The sequence below is a fragment of the Narcine bancroftii genome, chromosome 7 (assembly GCF_036971445.1).
Source record: "Narcine bancroftii isolate sNarBan1 chromosome 7, sNarBan1.hap1, whole genome shotgun sequence".
In the NCBI taxonomy this organism is placed as follows: domain Eukaryota; kingdom Metazoa; phylum Chordata; class Chondrichthyes; order Torpediniformes; family Narcinidae; genus Narcine; species Narcine bancroftii.
In genome coordinates, this window is record NC_091475.1 from 172760767 (window position 1) to 172781588 (window position 20822).

General features: G+C 36.8%; 1 protein-coding gene across 7 annotated transcripts in view; it reads left to right on the forward strand.

Moving 5' to 3' along the window:
• zmym2 (zinc finger, MYM-type 2) overlaps positions 1-20822 on the forward strand; it is a 142377-nt gene that overhangs the window by 81550 nt on the left and 40005 nt on the right. For 6 of the 7 annotated variants that reach the window (XM_069891338.1, XM_069891339.1, XM_069891340.1 and 3 more), the window contains 5 exons: positions 1953-2125; positions 8930-9095; positions 12693-12768; positions 13102-13142; positions 14130-14170. In XM_069891338.1, coding sequence (XP_069747439.1) covers positions 1953-2125; positions 8930-9095; positions 12693-12768; positions 13102-13142; positions 14130-14170 — 497 coding nt within the window. The remainder of the gene's footprint in view (positions 1-1952; positions 2126-8929; positions 9096-12692; positions 12769-13101; positions 13143-14129; positions 14171-20822) is intronic. The other variant, XM_069891342.1, reaches the window with a different exon arrangement.

Genomic DNA, 20822 nt, shown 5'->3' on the forward strand with positions numbered 1-20822 from the left:
AGAAATTATTTAGATTCTATTTATCTCTTACATTAAATAGTCTGTTTTTCCCCGAGTAAATTGAATTTGCTACCTGGACTGTAAGCTATTTGCTATGATTCGTACACACCACCTCAATTTCAGTTCATTGACTGATATTGCATTGTCCATAAATGCTCTGTTTACTGAAATGCTTTCCAAACATTTTTATATTCCATTGGACATTTGTTATGCATAATGGGCACAAATATCATATTAACATGATAGAAGACAATTTTGAGGATAAAACAATGTTTAGACTATGAACTAATTCTGGACATCCAATTGGTACAAAGAACTTGGTACTAAACAGATCTAGTTTTTTATACACTGGTACATTCTTACTACTGTTTTTGAATGGTTATGCTATTCTTGGTCCTCCATTCCAAGCACTTATGGTATGTGCTATACACCTGTAATATAGCTGGAATCCATGTTGCTGTGTCACTACTTTGTTTGCACGGCTTTCATTTGTCCAAGGGTGGGGAATGAAGGGGGAGATGCTAGGATTCAAGAAATCTGTCAACACAGAGTTCATGTGTTGCCAGACACCAGCAATGACCCTTTCTCACCATGTCAGCCAAAATGCAGTTCCAACTCCTGCATCTGAGTATTGAGAGGCTGCAGTGCATAACTTGGACCTTGCAACGTCTGCCTCTTGTGTTGTACTAATAAAGAGGATGGGGGTTTAGACCAGGTTCTCAGCAGAGCAGAGGATAAGAGATCACACCTGGTGTCCAGTGCTATCAATAATTGTATAATGCTACATTAACCTCCTATTGGTATTGATTCAATCAGTACTTTTTGAGAATGCATTCTGAGCATGAAGAAAACTAGCAGATGCATATAGAATCAGAGATAAATATCTTTCATCAAATCTTTTTCCAAAAGATGTCACAGGATATTTTACAACCAAATGAGAGGGCATCTGGGAACTTGTTTTATTCTTTCATTGAAATACAACACCACTGCAATACTTCCTCAGAACGGCAGAAAAGTTACAACTGGTCTTTTGTCCTCCAAGATTATTACTTCTGACTTGGGCGAGATTAACAAAAGAACTGAGTCATATGACAAAGGTATATAGGAACACAATGACTCTTTGGGTCTTAAAGGCTGCTCTGTTTTTTAATTAGATTATGACCAACTAAAAATCTCAGCTCCATTGCCCCCAAATCTGTAAATCCTGAATATTTAATTCAACTCAGCACCTATAGTCTATTGAGGGAATAGCTTTTTTCTGCCAGTTTATATGCTTTATTTTTGGCATTGAAACTAGAGAGGGGCATATATTGAAGTGTATTATAGCTATACAGGGTTTTGTTCAGAATAAATTTGCCATACGGCTTACACCTTTTACTTCTTTAATGAAGAAAGCTTTGCTTTTATGGGCAGTTGCAACCAAGCTAAGTTGATTCTAGGGAAGATGAAAGATTGAGTTGATAGGCCTTCTGTTCTCTAGTGTTCAGATATTAGTGATCTGCCTCATTAAAGATGCATGGCTTGAGGGGGCATTGATGTATAAGAGAATATTGTACTGTGTGCACAGTTTCAGGAAAGGAGTCAGCCATTGAAGTTTGGGTTGAGGATTTTTTTAAAGAGTATTGGATCTTTAAAAATTTCTACCTCAGAGGCGAAGTGGTAAGAGGTACATTCAAGAATTCAATAGATTTTTGGATGGAAGGGGATTGATAGAAAATGGAGGTATAGGAAAGACTAGATTAATTCAGCCATGAACTTGTTGAATGCCGACCAATGCACCTTTAGTGTCCTTCTTATGGGCCAAGTCTGGAAAAATAAATAGATAAAGCATTTTACCTTGTAGGTTAAAAAGGATACAATATCCAGCACTTGAATGTCAAGCGTAAATTTTATCCGAGTTTGTTTATATTTCTTAACAAAGATTGCATGAAAAAAAAACATTCTGTTTTCAGGCTGTAAGCTCTTATACAAGCAAGACTTTGCAAAACGCTTGGGTCTGCGCTGTGTTACCTGCAGTTATTGCTCCCAGATGTGCAAGCGAGCTGCGGCTAAAGAAATAGATGGAAAAGCAAGAGACTTTTGTAGTGATGACTGTTGCAAAAGGTTTATAGACTGGTACTTCAAGGTCAGTGAAATGTTTCTTTATTTTTTTTTACCTTGCATTATTTGTAAATAATTAAGATTCCAAAATACAGTATATTCCAAATAGTTATTATATTAAATCTGACTTTAAAATTTGCTTTGCTAAAATATGGTGCCAGTTCACCATATAAGATCTTTGGAATGAAAACCAGTGGCAAAATAAATTTAGTAAAATATGGCATGTAAATTTTCAGAATAATTATGAAATCTTCTTTACTTTTAAATGTGGAGTTTTGTTCTCTTGTAAAATTTGTGTGTTTTGGGTTTTCTCTGGGTGCTCTGGTTTTCTTCCCTTGAAGCATACGAGGTTATATGTTAATGGGCGGCAAGGGATCATGGGCCAAAAGGGCTAGTTACCATCCTGTACGTCTAAACTTTAAAAAAAAATTCAGGTATAGTCTATGAAGCAATGCAAGTTGTGCATTGTGGCAACTTCCACAAATAATTGTGGTAGCATAGTTTCTTTTTGTAAGGTACTCCCACTGCATGTCTTTAATAATGTTTATCTTGAGTGGTCAATGTGACCTTAATTTCTGGATGTTTATCTTTATAGGTACTTTTTGTTTATTTTTAATAAAAGTAGACAACTTGGTCAGCATAAACAAGTTGGGCTGAAGGGCTTGTTTCCATGCTGTAAAACTCTTGAGTTTGAGAATCCCTATTCAAAAATACAAATACAAAATTTATTTGAGAAATTAACAATTTAGAAAACTTAAGCTATTACATGAAATCATGATAAAAGAGGAGGAGTCACGTGATGGAGTAGTGGCCAGTCAGGGAATTCCAGCCCTCTCCCGAAAAGTTTAAAAAAAACACACAAAGCACAAAGGTACAAGATTAAAATTTATAATAAAGTAAAAATAAAGGTGAGAAGAAAATGGTAGCGAAGAGAGAAAAGTCGAAAACAACGGGAAGAAAAGAGGAAGAAAGAATGTCGGAAGAATGTCCGAAGAGGCTCGCCGCGGAGAGAGAAGCCCGCTCCCTCAGGTCAGTGGAAGTCCCGGGCTTGGGACTACAAAAATGGCTCGCAGAGCCGAGTAAAAGTGTGCAACCGCGCATGCGCATGAAAAAAAAACACACTGACGGGAGGGGGGAACAGCTGCGGAGTCGATCTCCACAGCTGAGAGAGACACCTGCAGCTCAGCAACAGGTGCAGAACACAGACAATAACGACAACAAGAAAGAAGAGGGTAAAAAGAAAACAAGGAAACAACAGATGGTCAACCCAGAGGAAGAAGAGGAAGAAGAACATGAAGAAATGGAAGAAGAAGAGAAAGGCAAGACAATGGATGTATCTTTTTTTAAAGAATATATGGAATCAGTGAAAGAATGGCAATTACAAGAATTTAATGAGATAAAAAGAAGAATTAAGAATGCAGAAGAAAAAAATGAATAAAATAGAAATGGCCATGTCAGAGATAGGAAAAAGAGTGAAAAATATGGAAGAACGAGAAACAATTGTAGAAATGGAAGTAGAGGAATTAAAAGAGAAATTAGAAGAATCTAATAAAAAAGTTAAAGAGGCACATGAGCTGTTAGCTCAGAAGATAGATATAATAGAAAACTATAATAGAAGAAATAATATAAAGATAGTGGGCCTTAAGGAAGATGAAGAAGGCAAGAATATGAGAGAATTTATAAAAGATTGGATCCCCAGGGTCCTAGGAAGACCAGAATTACAGGAAGAAATGGAAATAGAGAGGGCACATGGAACTTTAGCCCCGAAACCACAACCGCAGCAAAAACCAAGATCCATTTTAGTAAAATTCTTACGATATACAACAAGAGAAAATATATTGGAGAAAGCAGTGAAGAAAGTAAGAGAAGACAAAAAGCCACTGGAATATAAAGGTCAAAAAAAATTTTTCTATCCAGACATAAGTTTTGAACTCCTGAAGAAGAGGAAGGAGTTCAATACAGCAAAAACGATCTTATGGAAAAAAGGATATAAATTTATGTTAAAGTACCCAGCGGTACTTAAAATAGTTATTCCAGGGCATCAAAACAGACTATTCTCGGATCCAGAGGAAGCAAGGAAATTTGCAGAACAACTACAAAACAAGCAGAGAGATGAAGACATGTAATGAGAGTAAAAATGACCACAAACTATATGTATGTGTGTAAAGGGGTATATGTGTGTATATATATAGTGTGTATACATGAATGTATCCGTATTTAGAGGAAAATATATAGAGTATAGACAATAATTAATAAGGGAGGGAAAGGGAATAGAGGGAATAAGGAGGGAATTAAAAGAGTGACCTTTGTTACATATAAAAATTGAAATCTTTTCTGGGGGGGGCTGGGTGGGGAGGAGTTATGGTCACTACAAAATCAGTTGACGTTTGCGAGTGAATTCGCAAATCCAAATGGAGAGGGGAGATGTGGTTGCCTGACAAGGGATAAAGGGCAACTCAGGAGGGGGAGGGGAGAATGGGGTTAAAGAAGTTTTAAATAGGAGAATAAGGAAAATGTTTGATGTTTTAGAAATGTCTTATAAAGGGTTCAAAACAAGAAAGCAGAAATGGATAAGAAGGAAAGGTGATGATGGAGAAACGGAAAGGGAAGATAAACAAATTATGAAATGGCTACGCTGAACTATATGACTTTAAATATTAACGGAATACATAACCAAATTAAAAGGAAGAAACTGCTAAATTTACTGAAAAAAGAAAAAATTGATATAGCATTTGTGCAAGAAACACATTTAACTGAATTGGAGCACAAGAAATTAAAGAGAGATTGGGTAGGACATGTAACAGCAGCGTCGTATAATTCAAAAGCAAGAGGAGTAGCTATATTAATTAGTAAAAATGTGCCAATTAAAATAGAAGAGGAAATAATAGATCCAGCAGGGAGATATGTAATGGTAAAATGTCAGATATATTCGGAGTTTTGGAATCTACTCAATGTATATTCACCTAACGAAGAAGATCAAAAGTTTATGCAAGATATTTTTTTGAAGATAGCAGATACGCAAGGGAACATATTAATAGGAGGGGATTTCAACCTGAATTTGGATTCAAATATGGACAAAACTGGGGAAAAAATTAACAGAAAGAACAAAGTAACCAAATTTATAATTAAATCGATGGAAGAAATGCAACTTTTGGATATATGGAGGAAACAACCCCCAAATGAAAAGGAATATTAATATTACTCGGGTAGACATAAAACATACTCAAGAATAGACCTATTTTTGTTATCAGCTCGTATGCAAGATAGAGTAAGAAAAACAGAATATAAAGCTAGAATATTATCAGACCATTCACCCTTGATATTGACAATAGAGTTAGAGGACATCCCTCCAAGAATGTATAGATGGAGATTAAACTCCATGCTACTTAAAAGGCAGGATTTTAGAGAATTAATTGAAAGACAAATTAAAATGTATTTTGAAATAAATACGGAATCAGTGAAAGATAAGTTTATACCATGGGATGCAATGAAAGCGTTCATTAGAGGACAAATAATAAGTTATGTAACCAAGATGAAGAAGGTCTATAATCAGGAAACAGAGCAGTTGGAAAGGGAAATAGTAAATATAGAAAAAGAATTAGCAATGAAGGAAGATACAACTAAAAGAAGAGAATTGGCAGATAAAAAAATAAAATATGAAACACTACAAACATATAAGGTGGAGAAGAACATAATGAAGACAAAACAGAAATATTATGAACTAGGGGAAAAAACGCACAAAATTCTAGCATGGCAGCTTAAGACAGAACAAGCTAAGAAAATGGTATTGGCATCAAGGAAAAAAGACAAACAAATCACATATAATCCAACGGAGATCAAGGAAAACTTTAGAGAATTCTATGAACAATTATACCAAACTGAAAACGAAGAGAAAGAAGGGAAAATAGATGAATTTTTAACTAAAATTGAACTACCAAAATTACAAATAGAGGAACAAAATAAATTAACAGTACCATTTGAAATAGTAGAAATACAAGAGATAATAAAAAAACTACCAAATAATAAAACACCAGGAGAGGATGGATTCCCAATAGGATTCTATAAAACATTTAAAGATTTATTAATTCCTCCCTCCTGGAAGTAATCAACCAGATTGATAAAACACAAAGCTTACCAGATTCATGTAAAACAGCAATAATTACAGTAATACTAAAGCAAGGGAAAGATCCACTCGCACCAGCGTCATATAGACCAATATCATTACTTAACACAGATTATAAGATAATAGCTAAACTATTAGCAAACAGATTAGCAGAGTATGTACCTAAAATGATAAATCTAGACCAAACTGGATTTATTAAAAAAAGACGCACAACAGACAATATTTGTAAATTTATTAACTTAATTCATGCAGTAGAAGGGAGTAAAGCGCCAACAGTAGCAGTTGCTTTAGACGCAGAGAAGGCCTTCGACAGAGTAGAATGGAATTATTTATTCAAAGTATTGCAAAAATTCAGTTTACCAGAGAAGTATATTAATTGGATTAAAACATTATATAAGGGGCCATTGGCGAAAGTGACAGTAAATGGATATATATCAAAGCAATTTAACTTAAGCAGGTCAACACGGCAGGGATGCCCACTATCACCCTTATTGTTCGCGTTAGCTATAGAACCACTAGCAGAATTGATAAGAACAGAAAATAATATAAAAGGGATAAAAATAAAAGGCAAGGAATATAAAATCAGTTTATTTGCGGATGATGTTATAGTATACTTAACAGAACCAGAACTATCAATAAAAGAATTATATAAAAATTGAAGGAATATGGAGAAGTGTCGGGTTACAAGATTAACGTAAATAAAAGTGAAGCAATGCCAATGAATAATGCGGATTTCTCAAATTTAAGAAGGAATCACCATTCAGATGGCAAATGCAAGCAATAAGATACCTAGGTATACAAATAAATAAAAATCTCGGCCATCTATGTAAACTCAATTATTATCCACTAATGAAAAAATTACAGGATGATTTAGAGCATTGGAAAGATTTACCATTAACACTAATAGGAAGGATAAACTGTATTAAAATGAACATTTTCCCAAGGATATTATACCTATTTCAGGCATTGCCAATACACTTGACAGAGAAATTCTTCAAGGAGTTAAAGAAAATAATAAGGAAATTTTTATGGAAAGGGGGGAAACTGAGGATAGCACTAGATAAATTAACAGAATGGTATAAACCAGGAGGCTTACAATTGCCAAACTTTAAAAATTATTATAGAGCCGCACAATTAAGATACCTATCAGATTTTTATCAAACAAGGGAAAAGCCAGATTGGACTAGATTAAAATTAGATAAAATAGGGGAAAAGATACCTGAACACATATTATATAAATGGGATGAAAAATTGGTACAATGTAGGAGTTCTCCAGTATTACATCATCTACTCAATATTTGGAAAAAGATTCATGTAGAAAGGAATAAAACAAATTACCAATTACCAAAACTAATATTGACGCAAAATAAGTTACTCCCTTTTACAATAGATAACCTTTCCTTTAGAGAATAGGAGAAAAAAGGGATCAAAGGAATAGAAAATTGTTTTTCAGGAAATAGATTATTATCCTTTGAACAAATGAAAGATAAATACAATATAACTCAAGATACAGTGCTGGCATATTACCAATTGAGATCCTACTTGAAGGACAAATTAGGAAGCAGTCTGAGGTTACCAGAGGGAAGTAACTTTGAATATGTGATTACAGATACAATGATAATCAAAAGATTTATAACAAATATGTATATTAAACTGCAGGAAAAGGAGAATGAGGAAACAAATGGTAAAACTAAACAAAAATGGGAACAAGATTTAAATATAAAGATAAAAAAGGAAACATGGGAGAAGTTATGTTCTGGAACGATGAGAAATACAATAAATACGAGGTTACGTATGATACAGTATAACTGGATACACAGGCTATACATTACACCTCAAAAGTTAAATAAATGGGACCCAACAGTATCTGACAGATGTTTTCGATGTAAAAAAGAGATGGGAACAACAATTCATGCAATCTGGACATGTGAGAAAGTAGAAAAATTTTGGGAAGATCTAAACCAAATATTAAATAAAATTACAGAAAACAATATACCAAAAAATCCAGAGATCTTCCTCCTAAGTAACATAAAAAACAAAGAATTTGGAATTGATTTGGATGGTGCACAAAAAAGATTTGTTAAGATAGCTCTAGCCGTAGCAAAAAAATGTATTATGTCAACCTGGAAATTGGAAGATAATTTGAAAATACAACAATGGTATATAGAAATGAATAAATGTATTCCATTAGAAAAAAATAACATATAGTTTAAGAAATAATATTGAAATATTTGAACAAATATGGGAGCCTTACATGCAACACAATAGAGAAAACCTACCGGGGACATTCACTACCTAAATTAACGAAAGGAGAAGGAAATGAAAAGAATTGACTCAGTGGAATTTCTTGTTTATTTTTATTGAATGACAACATTGTTTGACTGGTTTAATGTATCTTAGATTTTGTACTTTAAATGGATGGGGGGGAGGTAGGGAGGGTGGGATGGGAGGAGGGAGGGGGGTGGAGAAAATGGCACTGTATATATTTGAAAAGGAAAATATAAGTATCATGGTCAATGTGGTTTATGGTGTGAAAAATAAAAAATTAAAAAAAAAAAGAAATCATGATAAAATTTGATATAAAAATCTGTATTTATTGAATTTGTAACAAGATTTATTATGCATTTATATACTAATCTTTTTATGATGTGTCATTAGAGAGGAATTGTATTTCCTGAAGTAATTTCTTTCTTTCTTTCATTTTAGGCTGCTAGGTGTGACTGCTGTAAAGCTCAGAGAGAGCTGAATGAAACAATTCAATGGCGGGGAGAAATGAAGCATTTTTGTAATCAGCAATGCCTTCTGCAGTTTTATAGTCAGCAGAATGAACCTAACATGTTTACACAGAAAGGTCCTGAGAACATGAATGTGGGTAGGTGCTTAATCACCAGAATAAATGCACTGAGCAGAATGATATTTACTCTTTTTGTGGTTAGGCACTCATGTCAACTGAGTCTACTGAGCAGAAATAAGGCCATTCATTGAGATATGGTCAGTCCTGATTTGCCCTTTTTGATTGCAGGAATGTACCAATTGACAGAATATGACAGAAAAGATATTTTCTCATTCTCTATAATCTGCCCTGTATGGCTGTTGGTCAGCCATTTCCATGTAACTAGTAATATATTATTGGTTATGTACCAACAAATCATGCCCATCCTCACTGAAATGTTCATATTTAATAACAACCTGAGTCTTACCAAGGACAAGACAAAGGAGATGATTGAGGACTTGAGGGGGATCAGGGATGACCAGTCTCCACTTCACATCAACAACTCTGTAGTAGAGAGAATGGAGAGCATCAAGTTACATGGAGTTCATTTAACTAGTGACCTATTGTGGACACTCAACATCTCCTCGATTGTCAGGTAGGCGCAACAAGAACTTCATTTCCTAAGAAGACTGAAGCGGGCAAGGCTACTGGCCACTTTTATGTCAGCCTTCTATATGAGCTCTATTGAGACCGTCCTGGGTTGTTGCGTCACAGTTTGGTACATTTGCTATAGAGAAATGGATCAGAGGTCAATCCACAGATCATAAGAGTGACAAAGAGGATCACTGTAATCTCACTCTCCCCCACCTATTGACATGATCTACCGGGATCATCGTCTGAGGCAGGCACACAAAAATTATTGTGGGCCCACCCCTTCCACCCTGCACACAGCATCTTCCCCGATGGGCAAGAGATACTGGAGTATAAGAGCCAGCACCACCAAGCTGAGGAACAGCTTCTTCCCACGGGCAGTAAAAATGCTGAACGACCAAATGAATGCTCACACTGACAATTCAAGTCTAAAATCTACAAGACTTTATTTATATGGATAAAATACTTGTTAAAGATCTTGAGAAAGTTATCCATGCTCTTGTATTCTCCCATTTAGACTATTCTAACTCTCAGTATGCTGGGGTTAGTCAGTCTTCATTATCCCGTCTGCAACTGGTTCAGAATGCTGCAGCCAGGCTCCTGACAAGTGCCAAGAAGAGGGAGCATATCACTCTTATTCTGGCCTTCCTCCATTGGTTGCCAGTAAGACTCAGAATTTATTTTAAAGTTCTCTTGTTTGTGTATAAATCCATTATTGGGCTTGTCCCCTCTTATATCACAGATCTCCTAACTCCTTATTCCACTTCAAAAACCCTCAGGTTAGGCTGGCTAACTTGGGGAGCTTGGCTGTTCTGCGCTCAAATTGTAAACTCAGAGGAAATCACACCTTCACTATTTCAGCACTCGAAACTGTAGAACAACATTCCTCCTTCTATCAAATTGGTCCCATCCATCAACTCTTTTATATCCAAATTGAAGATGTACTTTTATTCACTAGCATTTTGAGTCCTCCTCATGCCCCTGATTGTTATCTTGTGTTCTAACCTGTCATATTTGTTTTATTCTGTACTTTAAATAAGTTGCCTAGTTGTGATGTCTTTTTGATCTATGCAGCACTTTGGTCAATGTGAGTCGTTTTAAATGTGTTATATGAATAAATAAACTAAACTAAACTATGTATTATTTGTCTTTATGTGTGTTATGTCTGGTTATGTGTCTGCATGTTTTGCACCGAGGATCAGAGAACACTGTTTCATCAAGTTGCACTTCCACAATCAGATGATGATAAACTTGACCTGACAATTGTTTTTTGTTCTGACGCTTCCACTTACTAAAGTCACTCACAACAGCTACTTGGTAATGTAACAGACTACAGCTTGAATACAAGCTTATTAAACAGGAAAACGTGGAGTTATACAGCACAGGATCTCATGCGGATTCATTGTGCATATGATGGGACTGGGAAACACCTCTTCAATCGATTGTACTTCTGCAAAATACTGGAAAGTGAAAAATACGTTAAAAATGAATCTTCGTCTTGTCCTTTTCCCATTTAATTTAAAAATACTGTTGAGCCCTAAAGCTCCTCATAATTTTGAACATTTGTTAACTCTAAGGAGAACAATTCCAACTACCCTTGTCACTGCACATAAAATGAAAACCCTCATCTCTGAATTTCATTTTCTTCCAGAAAATCAATGTAGATGGCAGTTCATTAGAAAAAAAATCATCACGTGATTTATACATGTTCTTTGTTTATAGAAATGTTCTATAATTGCTTATATAGTTTGTAAGATGAGCGTTAACACTGTAAAATAATTCAACTTGGAAATTGTTCCCAAGGCACCCCAGTAATAAAGCATATCTGGAAAATCACATTCCTTTTTCGTGAACTTCCATACCCACTCTCATATAAATAGTACATTTAAGTAAGAACATTAAAATTGTATATGGCTGTGGCTCATATTTTATTTGAACTTGCATTTGTTCCACAGTTTTTCATTATTATTTCAATTTAGTATGAACCTTTTGAAGTAATTGGTGCAAACTACAATAGTAATGACTTTTGATCATAGTCTAGATTATTGAAAAACTTAATAACCAAACATCAGAGTTATACCAATACAAGTACATCTCTTGAATGTAAGCACTGATAATACCTGAGTAAGAGGAAATGATGAGTCAAAATATAGGATGAAAATCTATAATTTGGTTGGGTGGTGACAGAACAACAATCTTGTTCTAATCGTCAACAAGACCAAGGAGTTATTATTTTGGATTTGCGGAAGGGAAAGCCAAGAGACCATACATTCGTTTGATGGGACAAAAATGAAGAGGATTAGTACCTTCAAGTTCCTCGAGTCTACATCTTTCCTGGAGTCAAAATATCGAGGCAACCATGTAGAAGGCATGCCAAGGCCTCTCTAAGAAGATTTAACACTTCTTTCAATATTGTATCAAACGTCTTCAGGTATCCTGAAGAAAGTATACTGACTGGTTCCATCACTGCCTACTTTGTTAATTCAAGTGCCCAGAAGAGCAGAAAGCTGCACAAGGCAGCAAACGCAGCCAAGACCATCAGAGTCTTTGACTTCCTATGCATTGAAGATATCTATGTGACATGCTGTATCAAGGAAGCAGCCAATATCAGAAAGGACTCTCATCACCCTGGTCACAACCTCTTCTCACTGTTATCCTGAAGACACAAAAGCCAGAAGCCCAGCACTTCTCTTTCATGAGCAGTTTTTCTAGCTTCATCAGGCTCTTGGACCCGTCATTATTATTCTTATCGTTAATTGCTCAGGCGCACCAAAAACCTGTATGTGGTATCGAAATGCTTTTTTTTCTTGCACTGCTGTAATTGTGAATAATTATTACTGGTAGCTATATTTTATATTTATTACCTCTTTTTGTATGGTAAATAATGTATATTTTTGGGGTTTTTACAAAATGTCTGTTTGGCTGCAGCTAATAACATTTATGGGGGTGTGAATGTTGTAGATGTGTGTATGACAATAAACTCATTATCTAATTACTGAGTAAAAATAGTGGCCAACTTCAAAATCTTTGTTTGTGTATTTCAGAAGTATAATTTTATTAATATTAAAATATTTTTTCATCGATCTTTTCCCCCTTTTCCTCAAGGCTTTGCACTAGAATACAAAAAAAATGCCAGGCATTTTGCTGAGGACATGATAGCTTCTCATTTTCCTGCCAGCAGGTATTCACATAGGTTTATTATTTCAAGCAGTGATCACTTAAAGCAATCTAGAACTTGACCAGTGGGTGGTTATGTCAATAACTGCATGGCACCAAGACCAGTTTTATCATTCCTCTTGCCCTGATGGCTGATATCATCTTACTCTGTATTAAGACAGGGTTTAAATCTAAACTGTTGCTGCTCTGAAAATATTTCATGTTTATTGAAGGTACACATTTGTTGGATGTACATTTGCCTCTATTTACGATTAAGATCATACAAAGCTTAAATTCACCAAGTTAGTTCAGTTATCTTCCTCAGTTTTCAACTATTAAAGTTTTGCGTTTTCTTCAGTTTCAGATCAGAATATTCAGACCCAAGTTTACAAAGTTACAGTAAGTATTTTGAAAGTTAATACATTTTCTATAATTGGAATAGTTTTTGAATCTAGTTTTTCCCCAGGATTTCATTCTGTGCCCTCAGCTTTTTCATTTGTGATGTTTAGAATTGTGCTGGTAATTTTAGCAATATGTGATCTTTGTAAATTTATTGCCACATTAATCCATCAATGAAGTCAGATGTGAGGATGCTCACTGATGAATTCATTGTTTAATTCTATTGACAACTCCGTGGAAAATGAAGCAGTCTATTCCTGCTTACAGCTAGACCTAAAACAACATTCAAGTTAAGCATATATTGACTGGCACCTGTATAATATAATACTATACAACACAGTGCTAGACAATAGCCACCACCAACAAAAGCATATATAATCACTTTTCATTGGCATTCACCAACGATCATCAATGATCTACTGTACATCACTGACCAGAAGCTTATAGAACATGGAGCGGTTCATCACTAGAGCAGGTTATACCATGTAGTGGCAACAATGCCAATCTAAACTAATCCTTGTCTAGTTGAGGTGAAATACGCAAATCTGCAGATGTTGTGATCATAGTAAAAACACAAAAATGCTGGAGAAAATCTATATGTCTCCCAGCATCCATAGGAGGTAAAGATGTAAAATTGATGTTTCGAGGCTATATCAGTTCTATATCTTTACTTCCTATGTATGCTTTAAGACCTGAGTTCCTCCAACATTTTCCTGTCTGCTTGAACATAGACTTTTATCCCTCTGTTCCCTGCTTAATTCCCTGCTTTTATCCCTTTATTCCCTGTCTCTCTGAATGCTCTTGATATTGCTGTACTTTCTGCTATGCACCTTCCACTCTTTATTAAAAAAAATTGCCTCAAAGATCTCCTTAAATTTTTCACCTCTCACCTTAACCCATATCGACCAATATTTAATATTTTCACCCAAGAGAAAAAGTCTCTGATGACCCTGTCTATGTCCCTAGTAATCTTGTACATCTTTACAGGTCAACCCTTCCTCTCTGATGCTCCAGAGAAAATAATCCAGGTTTGTCCAACCTCTCATTATAGTTAATACACTTCAATCCAGACAGCATATCTTTTGCACACTCTCTTAAATCTTCACATCCTTCCTATTGTGTGGTCTGACAAAAGTTTCAACATCTCAACTTTTATACTCAATGCACCCTCCAATGAAGGACAGAATGCTGTACAATTTCTTTACCACCCTATCCACTTCAGGGAGCAATGGAATTGTAGCTTCTGTATATTAAGGCTCTTAAAAGGTCCTCCCATTTTCTGTATACTTTCCTGTAGCATTTGTTCTCCCACATGCATCATCTCAAGTTCAGTTTTGAGTTTATTATCATCTGAATGTACACATAAAACTGAATAAAACATCATTCCTCAAAACCACGGTGTGTATACACTCACACACAATGTATAGTACATAATAAATACATAAAGACATACTGATATAATAAATATATATAAATATTTTGGGATGATTTACTCGCTTACAGGATAGTGTTCATCAATCTCACAAACTGCAAGAAAAAGCTATTTCCCTGTCTAATAGTCCTAAATTTGATGCTCCTGTGTCTCTTTCTTAATGGTAGTGGGCCAAAGATACTGTGTGCTGGATGGAAACGGTGTTCTATAATTCTTTGAGCCCCATTTAAGCAATCTCCTGGTGAATGTAATCAATATAGAAAAGGGAGACCCCAGTGATCTTCTTGACCATTTTGGTGATCCACAGTATTGACCTGGTCCAATGCTTTGAAGCTACCATACTACGCAATGATGCAGTCTACTGGGCAATCTCAATTGTGCTCCTGTATAAAGTTGTCAAGGTGGGGGCCGGTAGCCTTCCTCAGCCTTCTTAGGAATTGTAGACACTGCTGCGCCTTCCTTACTAATGAATGTGTGTTGTGAATCCAGGATAGATTGTCATTTACATGCATGCCTTAGAACTTTGTGCTTTCCACTCACTCCACAATGGAACCATTGAGGTACAGTTGAGAATGGTCAGTCTTTATCCTCCTGAAGTTCACAATCATCTCCTTTGTCTTGTCCACATTGAGACTCAGGTTGTTGTTCTCAAACCATTTTATGAGCTTTCTTGCCTCCTCTCTGTTAGCAGAATCATTATTGTTGCCAAAGAGACTGGTGTATCATCTGCAAACTTGATGATTCTGTTAGAACTGAATCTGGCAGTGCAGTTGTGAGTTAGCAGTGTGAATAGAAGTAGTTGAGCACAGCCCTGAGGTTTTAATGTGATGGGACTTGATGTTTTGCTACTAACCCGGACTGACTGGTCTTTCAGTCAAGAAATCCAGTATCCAGTTGCAAGGAGGGTGATGGATGTTGAGCTCCAAGCGAGGACAGTTCGTCCAGTCTCTGAGGTATGATCATGTTGAATGTTGTTTATCGAGCTGAAGTCGATGAACAACAGCCTGGCATATGAGGCATATTCTCTAGGCGGGTCAGGATAGAGTGGAGGGTCAAAGTTATTGCGTCATCTGTGGACCGGGTCCAATGTTATTGGAAGGTGGAACTTGATGAGATTCATTACCAGTCATACTCATACTTTCTCGGATTAAGCTCTATCTGCCCTTTCCTATTGATCTATATTCTGATATATCCTTTGACAGCCTTCCTCTCCAAAACTCCCGTCAATTTTCATGTCATCTACAAATTTACTAATCAACTAACCTATGTTTTCAGCCAAATCATTAATATATATTTGTGGTGGATGATGTTTGTGCTCATATGCCATCATGTTGAAATAACGAGACTACACATGAAGTTGTCAGGCAGCGAAGAAAGAAGCGTTTATTACTGTGTTATCAGGCTTGTTATAGACACACAACAGGTGACCTGGCGTCATGACATCTGAAGTGCTAACGACCTCATGATGTAGCTACATTGAGTAGGCCAGGGGTTCTCAGTAGACCTACGGGTGCTGTCGAGTCACTATGCCTCATAGATGTTGTGTCTAGCTGTCACATGATGGGAGCTGTTAGCACTGGTTCTGCCACTCCCTCCAAGCATACCGCTGCATATTACTTAATTGGACTATATAAAGAACTTGTCAGAGGTTTGACATCCTCTTGGGAATAATTCAATCAGAACACCTCAAAGCCTTTTCACTCTCTCTAAGGCACAAATCAAAATGTGGTGGGATATTCTTCACTTATTAGGATGACAGCAGCAGGAGCAACACTTAGGAAAAGCTGGCTGTAATCCAGGACAAAACTGCTTTCCTGATTGATGCCCAGTCCAAATTATTCACACCCTCCTGCACATCCACACCATAGCCACAAACTTCTTTGCAGTAACTCCCAAACTTTCAATTTCCTCCACCAAGGAATATATAAGCAGTAGGCATGTGGGAATGCCAGTATCAAACCAAATTACACCCTTTCCTGACGGATCTAAAATTGCTGGGCCTAAATACCAGAACTCATCATCTTTAACAGTTGAAGTCCACTCACAACACTATCGCAGCAGCTCAGGGAAGTGCTTCATCATCATCTTCTTGAGAACAATTAAAGTCAAGTGATAAACACTGGCTTTGCCATTGAAATCCATGTGCCATAAATGAATTTTTAAAAACCTCCAAATGAGGAGAAATTTCTTAACACCTACTGTTGAAAGGTTTCAGAACTCCACCCCAGCAAGCTGTAGGTACAGATGTTTAACTTTTTATCCAAGGTTTTTGGGACTGGACACTTCTTGGCATTTGTTTTATTCCTGATTATGGAATTAAAATGGTGGCAGTATATATTAATTCAAAATATATCCTTTTTGTGGAGCAATTCCGCTTAGAAGAAGCTTGCTCAATGAGCAATAGGCATCTTCGTTACCCAAAACCCCCCACGCAGCTGGAACCACTCTGGGAAACGCAGAACGGTTCCATCTGCATGGGAGATTATGGGTAATGAAGACAGCCATTGATCCCGCATTAAAACAAAAAGAGACTCACCTGCCAGGCTCCGCTATGCTCTTGTCTGCCTCTTTCTGGCCAGGCTGCTGTTAGGCTGCTTCCCATCATCTGGTCCCTCTGCACTGGCTCAGCTGCCATGGAACTTCCCATCACCTGCTCCTCCCTTGGGCCCAGCTCTTGCAGCTGCTTGGGCTCGGCCGTTACCCAATGTTCCCTTGGCTTATCTCCCTCCGGTACCACCTTCTCCTCGCCTCCGGATCGCTTCTCTCCTCCTTCCTCCCAGGCCGTGGAGCTCAGCACCCAGGTCCCTTCACCCTCTGGCCCTGGTGGCTCAATGGGCTTCGACTCTACTTGCCCTAGCTGGGCCTCCACGCTCTTCGAGCCACGTTCTCACTCTCCTCGCCCATCTGAGTCGCGCTACTGCTCTCCCAGCTCACCACCCAAGCTGCGTTCTCTCCTTGCCCTCTCTTCCACCTGAAAATATACTGTACATGCATTTAAAAGAAAATGTTTGGTTTTCGGAATCATGGCTAAAGTGATAAGGACCTGTACTCGTTGTGTCCAGAGAGTGATAGTTAGATTTTTGGACTCTGAGACAACAAAAGGTTGTGAGGAAATTGATCTTGAAGCACAAGATCAACAACAATCTTACTAAGCACTTTTCTAGTGGCTTTTTTGCCAATTACTGTTAAACTAAATGGCACCCCTTTTTTTGCAATTCATATACTTTTCAATTTAGCAGTCCAAAACTGTCAGCAAATAAATAAGTTAATGTACACAGCAATTGTGTTATAATAAAAAAGGTGTTCTCATACTTGCTCTGCATGTATAGGTAATCAAATCTGGGAAATATTCTCTCAGCATCCAGAAGTTAGCATTATAATTTGGAAAGTTTGTTCTTTTAAATTCAGCAAATACAGTGGGTTTTTTTATTTTGGAGAGAGATTCATTTTTTAGCTTGCTTTGTCTTCACAAGGTTCAAATTAAGAAATCATCCTGAAATACTCAAATGTTACAGCCAAAATGAATCATTTCTGTTTGGAACTAAACAGCATATTCCCTTTTCTGATTGAGGATGGAATTACGGTTACATTCCATTTCTCTGAACAGTTCTGTTGAAAAACACTAGAACTTATTCAACAATAACCTTAATATCAGTGGTTCATTAATGACATTATTATCATAAAGGGAAAGTAAATTCCAGTAGGCATTCTCATTTGGTCCAAAAGTATTAAATAAATTATGGATCTTTCTGTAAAATTTGACTCACTTTTTGATTATTTTCAAAGGTAAACTTCATTTTATGATTTGTATATCATCGTTTTTCTTTTAAATTTAGACATACATTAGAGTAACAGTCCCTTTTGGCCCACGAGCCCATGCCACCCAATTATGCCCAATTGGCATACAACCTCTGGTACGTTTTGAATGGTGGGAGGAAACCAAAGTGCCCAGAGGAAATCCTCGCAGACATGGAGAGAACATTCAAACTCCTTACAGACAGTGGGGGATTTGAGTCCCAGTTGCTGCCACTGTAACAGGGTTGCACTAACTGCTACGCTAAACGTGCCACCCTTAAGTGCAGTCTTCCTATTGATCATCACTACAGCTCGTTGATCTCTTTATAAGAATAATAAAATATGTCTAATTCTGCTGAGTAGAGGAAAATAGATTTTTACCAGAATTGAAGATGTCTGTCACTCCTTCCTGGAATGTTTGCCATGTGAGAAATTGTGGAGAATTTTAGCTTGTTATGAAATGTATACAAAATTTGGTTTGTCATACATCTTTTAATTGTGACCTGACTACAGTAAATATTTGAGTTTGATTTATCAGATCAACCTTCTCAACAGATAAATTCACACTGCTTTAAAGCTGTACTTGGACACAGTAGCTATTTCACTATTTCTAGTTGTAACTAAATTCAGAAATAATCATGAAGTGCACGCACAGTCTGCTACTCTTCACTGGAGAAAATTCACTGAAAATTATACAACTCCTTTTCTTTTTCATTAGTTGCCGGTATATGCAACACGGGAGGCAGGGATTTATTCATCGATCATTGAATTTTTGGCAAATGATGACCTCCAAGGGATGTTGATCTGGCAATTATAGTGCTGTTGGGTAAGAGGGAAATATACTGTTAATGATGGCGACCTCAAATGAAAACAGAAAACAGTATGTGGAAGGAGAAATCGTTTTGGGTTAATGAACTTTTTATTCAAAACATGAACCCAGCATTTTCATGATTAAAATGTTTCAAAATTTCAAAATGCTAAAAATCTGAAATAAAAATAGATGCATCAGTGGGGGAGGGGGGGAAGAGATTTAATGTTTCAGGTCAATGATCTTTCATCAGAACTGGGACAGAAATAAAAACAAGTTAATTTTAAAGTGGAGAAGGTGGGGGAGGGAGGGATAGATCAAGGATGAGGCCAGATCTAATGAGTTAATGGGGCAGTTGGAGAATTAATAAACGTTATTTGTGTAATGGGTATCGTAGTAATATGGCTGTGAGATTTCAAGCAGCTCCAACATAACTACAACACTTCTAGGCATATAATTCCCCTTTTTTTCCCCCTTCCAACATTTCAAAGAGACCTTCTATTTTCTGATCTCCTTTTCTGACCTTACCACCCACTCTTTTTTTTAATGGCACTTTCCCATTCAACTGCTAGAGATATAACTGTCCTTTCACTTTTTTTCCTTCCTGCCTTTCAGATTCCAAACTGTTTAATGTAGCAATGTTTCATTTGAACTTCTTTCATTCAGAATACTGTATTTGCATTTGAGAAATTAATGGAATTGGGTGACCACTTTGCAGAGCATCTGCATTCCAAACAGCCACCCTCAGCTCATGTAGCCTTCCAGTTTATTTTTTTTTCTCTATCCTATTCCTATTCTCACAAGTTTGAGGCATCTTGCATTTTTACAAAAGGTCTAAAGCAAGCTTGAGAACGGTGCCCTCTTTTCGGACAAGGTGCAGCCTCTGGACTCTACATAATCTTCAAGCCTTGAATTTATCAATGCTATGATCCTAGTATTTCTCCATTAGTACATCTTTTTTTAAAAATGTCTGGCCATATTGCACAGCCCTGCTCTTAGTAGTATAGAATAGACAAAGAAGAATAATCACTCCTTGACTGCTCCATTAATCCATCTCTCCCCCACCTTGTTTGCTATGTAAAACTATCCTTTTTTTCTCTCTTTCCTAATTGTGATGAGTCTTTGACCTGAAACATGAATTCTACTTCTCTTTCCATTGATGGTGCCTGGCCCATGTTTCCAGCATCTGTTTATTTTCATGATTCTGTTCATGTTGCACATGGTCATTTAGACTTGTGTGGCAAGTAACAATAGTACCACACATCAGGCCAACACTGCAGATGAGCATCAACTGCTTCATTAATTGAGGAGTTACAAACTAATTTAAATATGACACAGTCATCTATGAATAGTCCCATTTCTAACCTCATGATGGATGAAGGTCATTGATGATACAGCTGTATTTGGTTGGATCTTGAGCACAAACCTGAGAAACTCCTGAACAATGGTGTCCAGGGGGCTAAGATAATGGGTCTCCAACAATCATAAATGTCTTCATTAAGATAAGCGGCTTTATCAATTTAACAATACAAGGTGCCACAGACAGATGGGTCAGAGTGGAAGTGGGGTGGACAATTAAGCAGACAGGCAACTGGGAAGCTCCATCCCACTCCCAACCCCAACTGGCAAGCTTCCATTAACAATT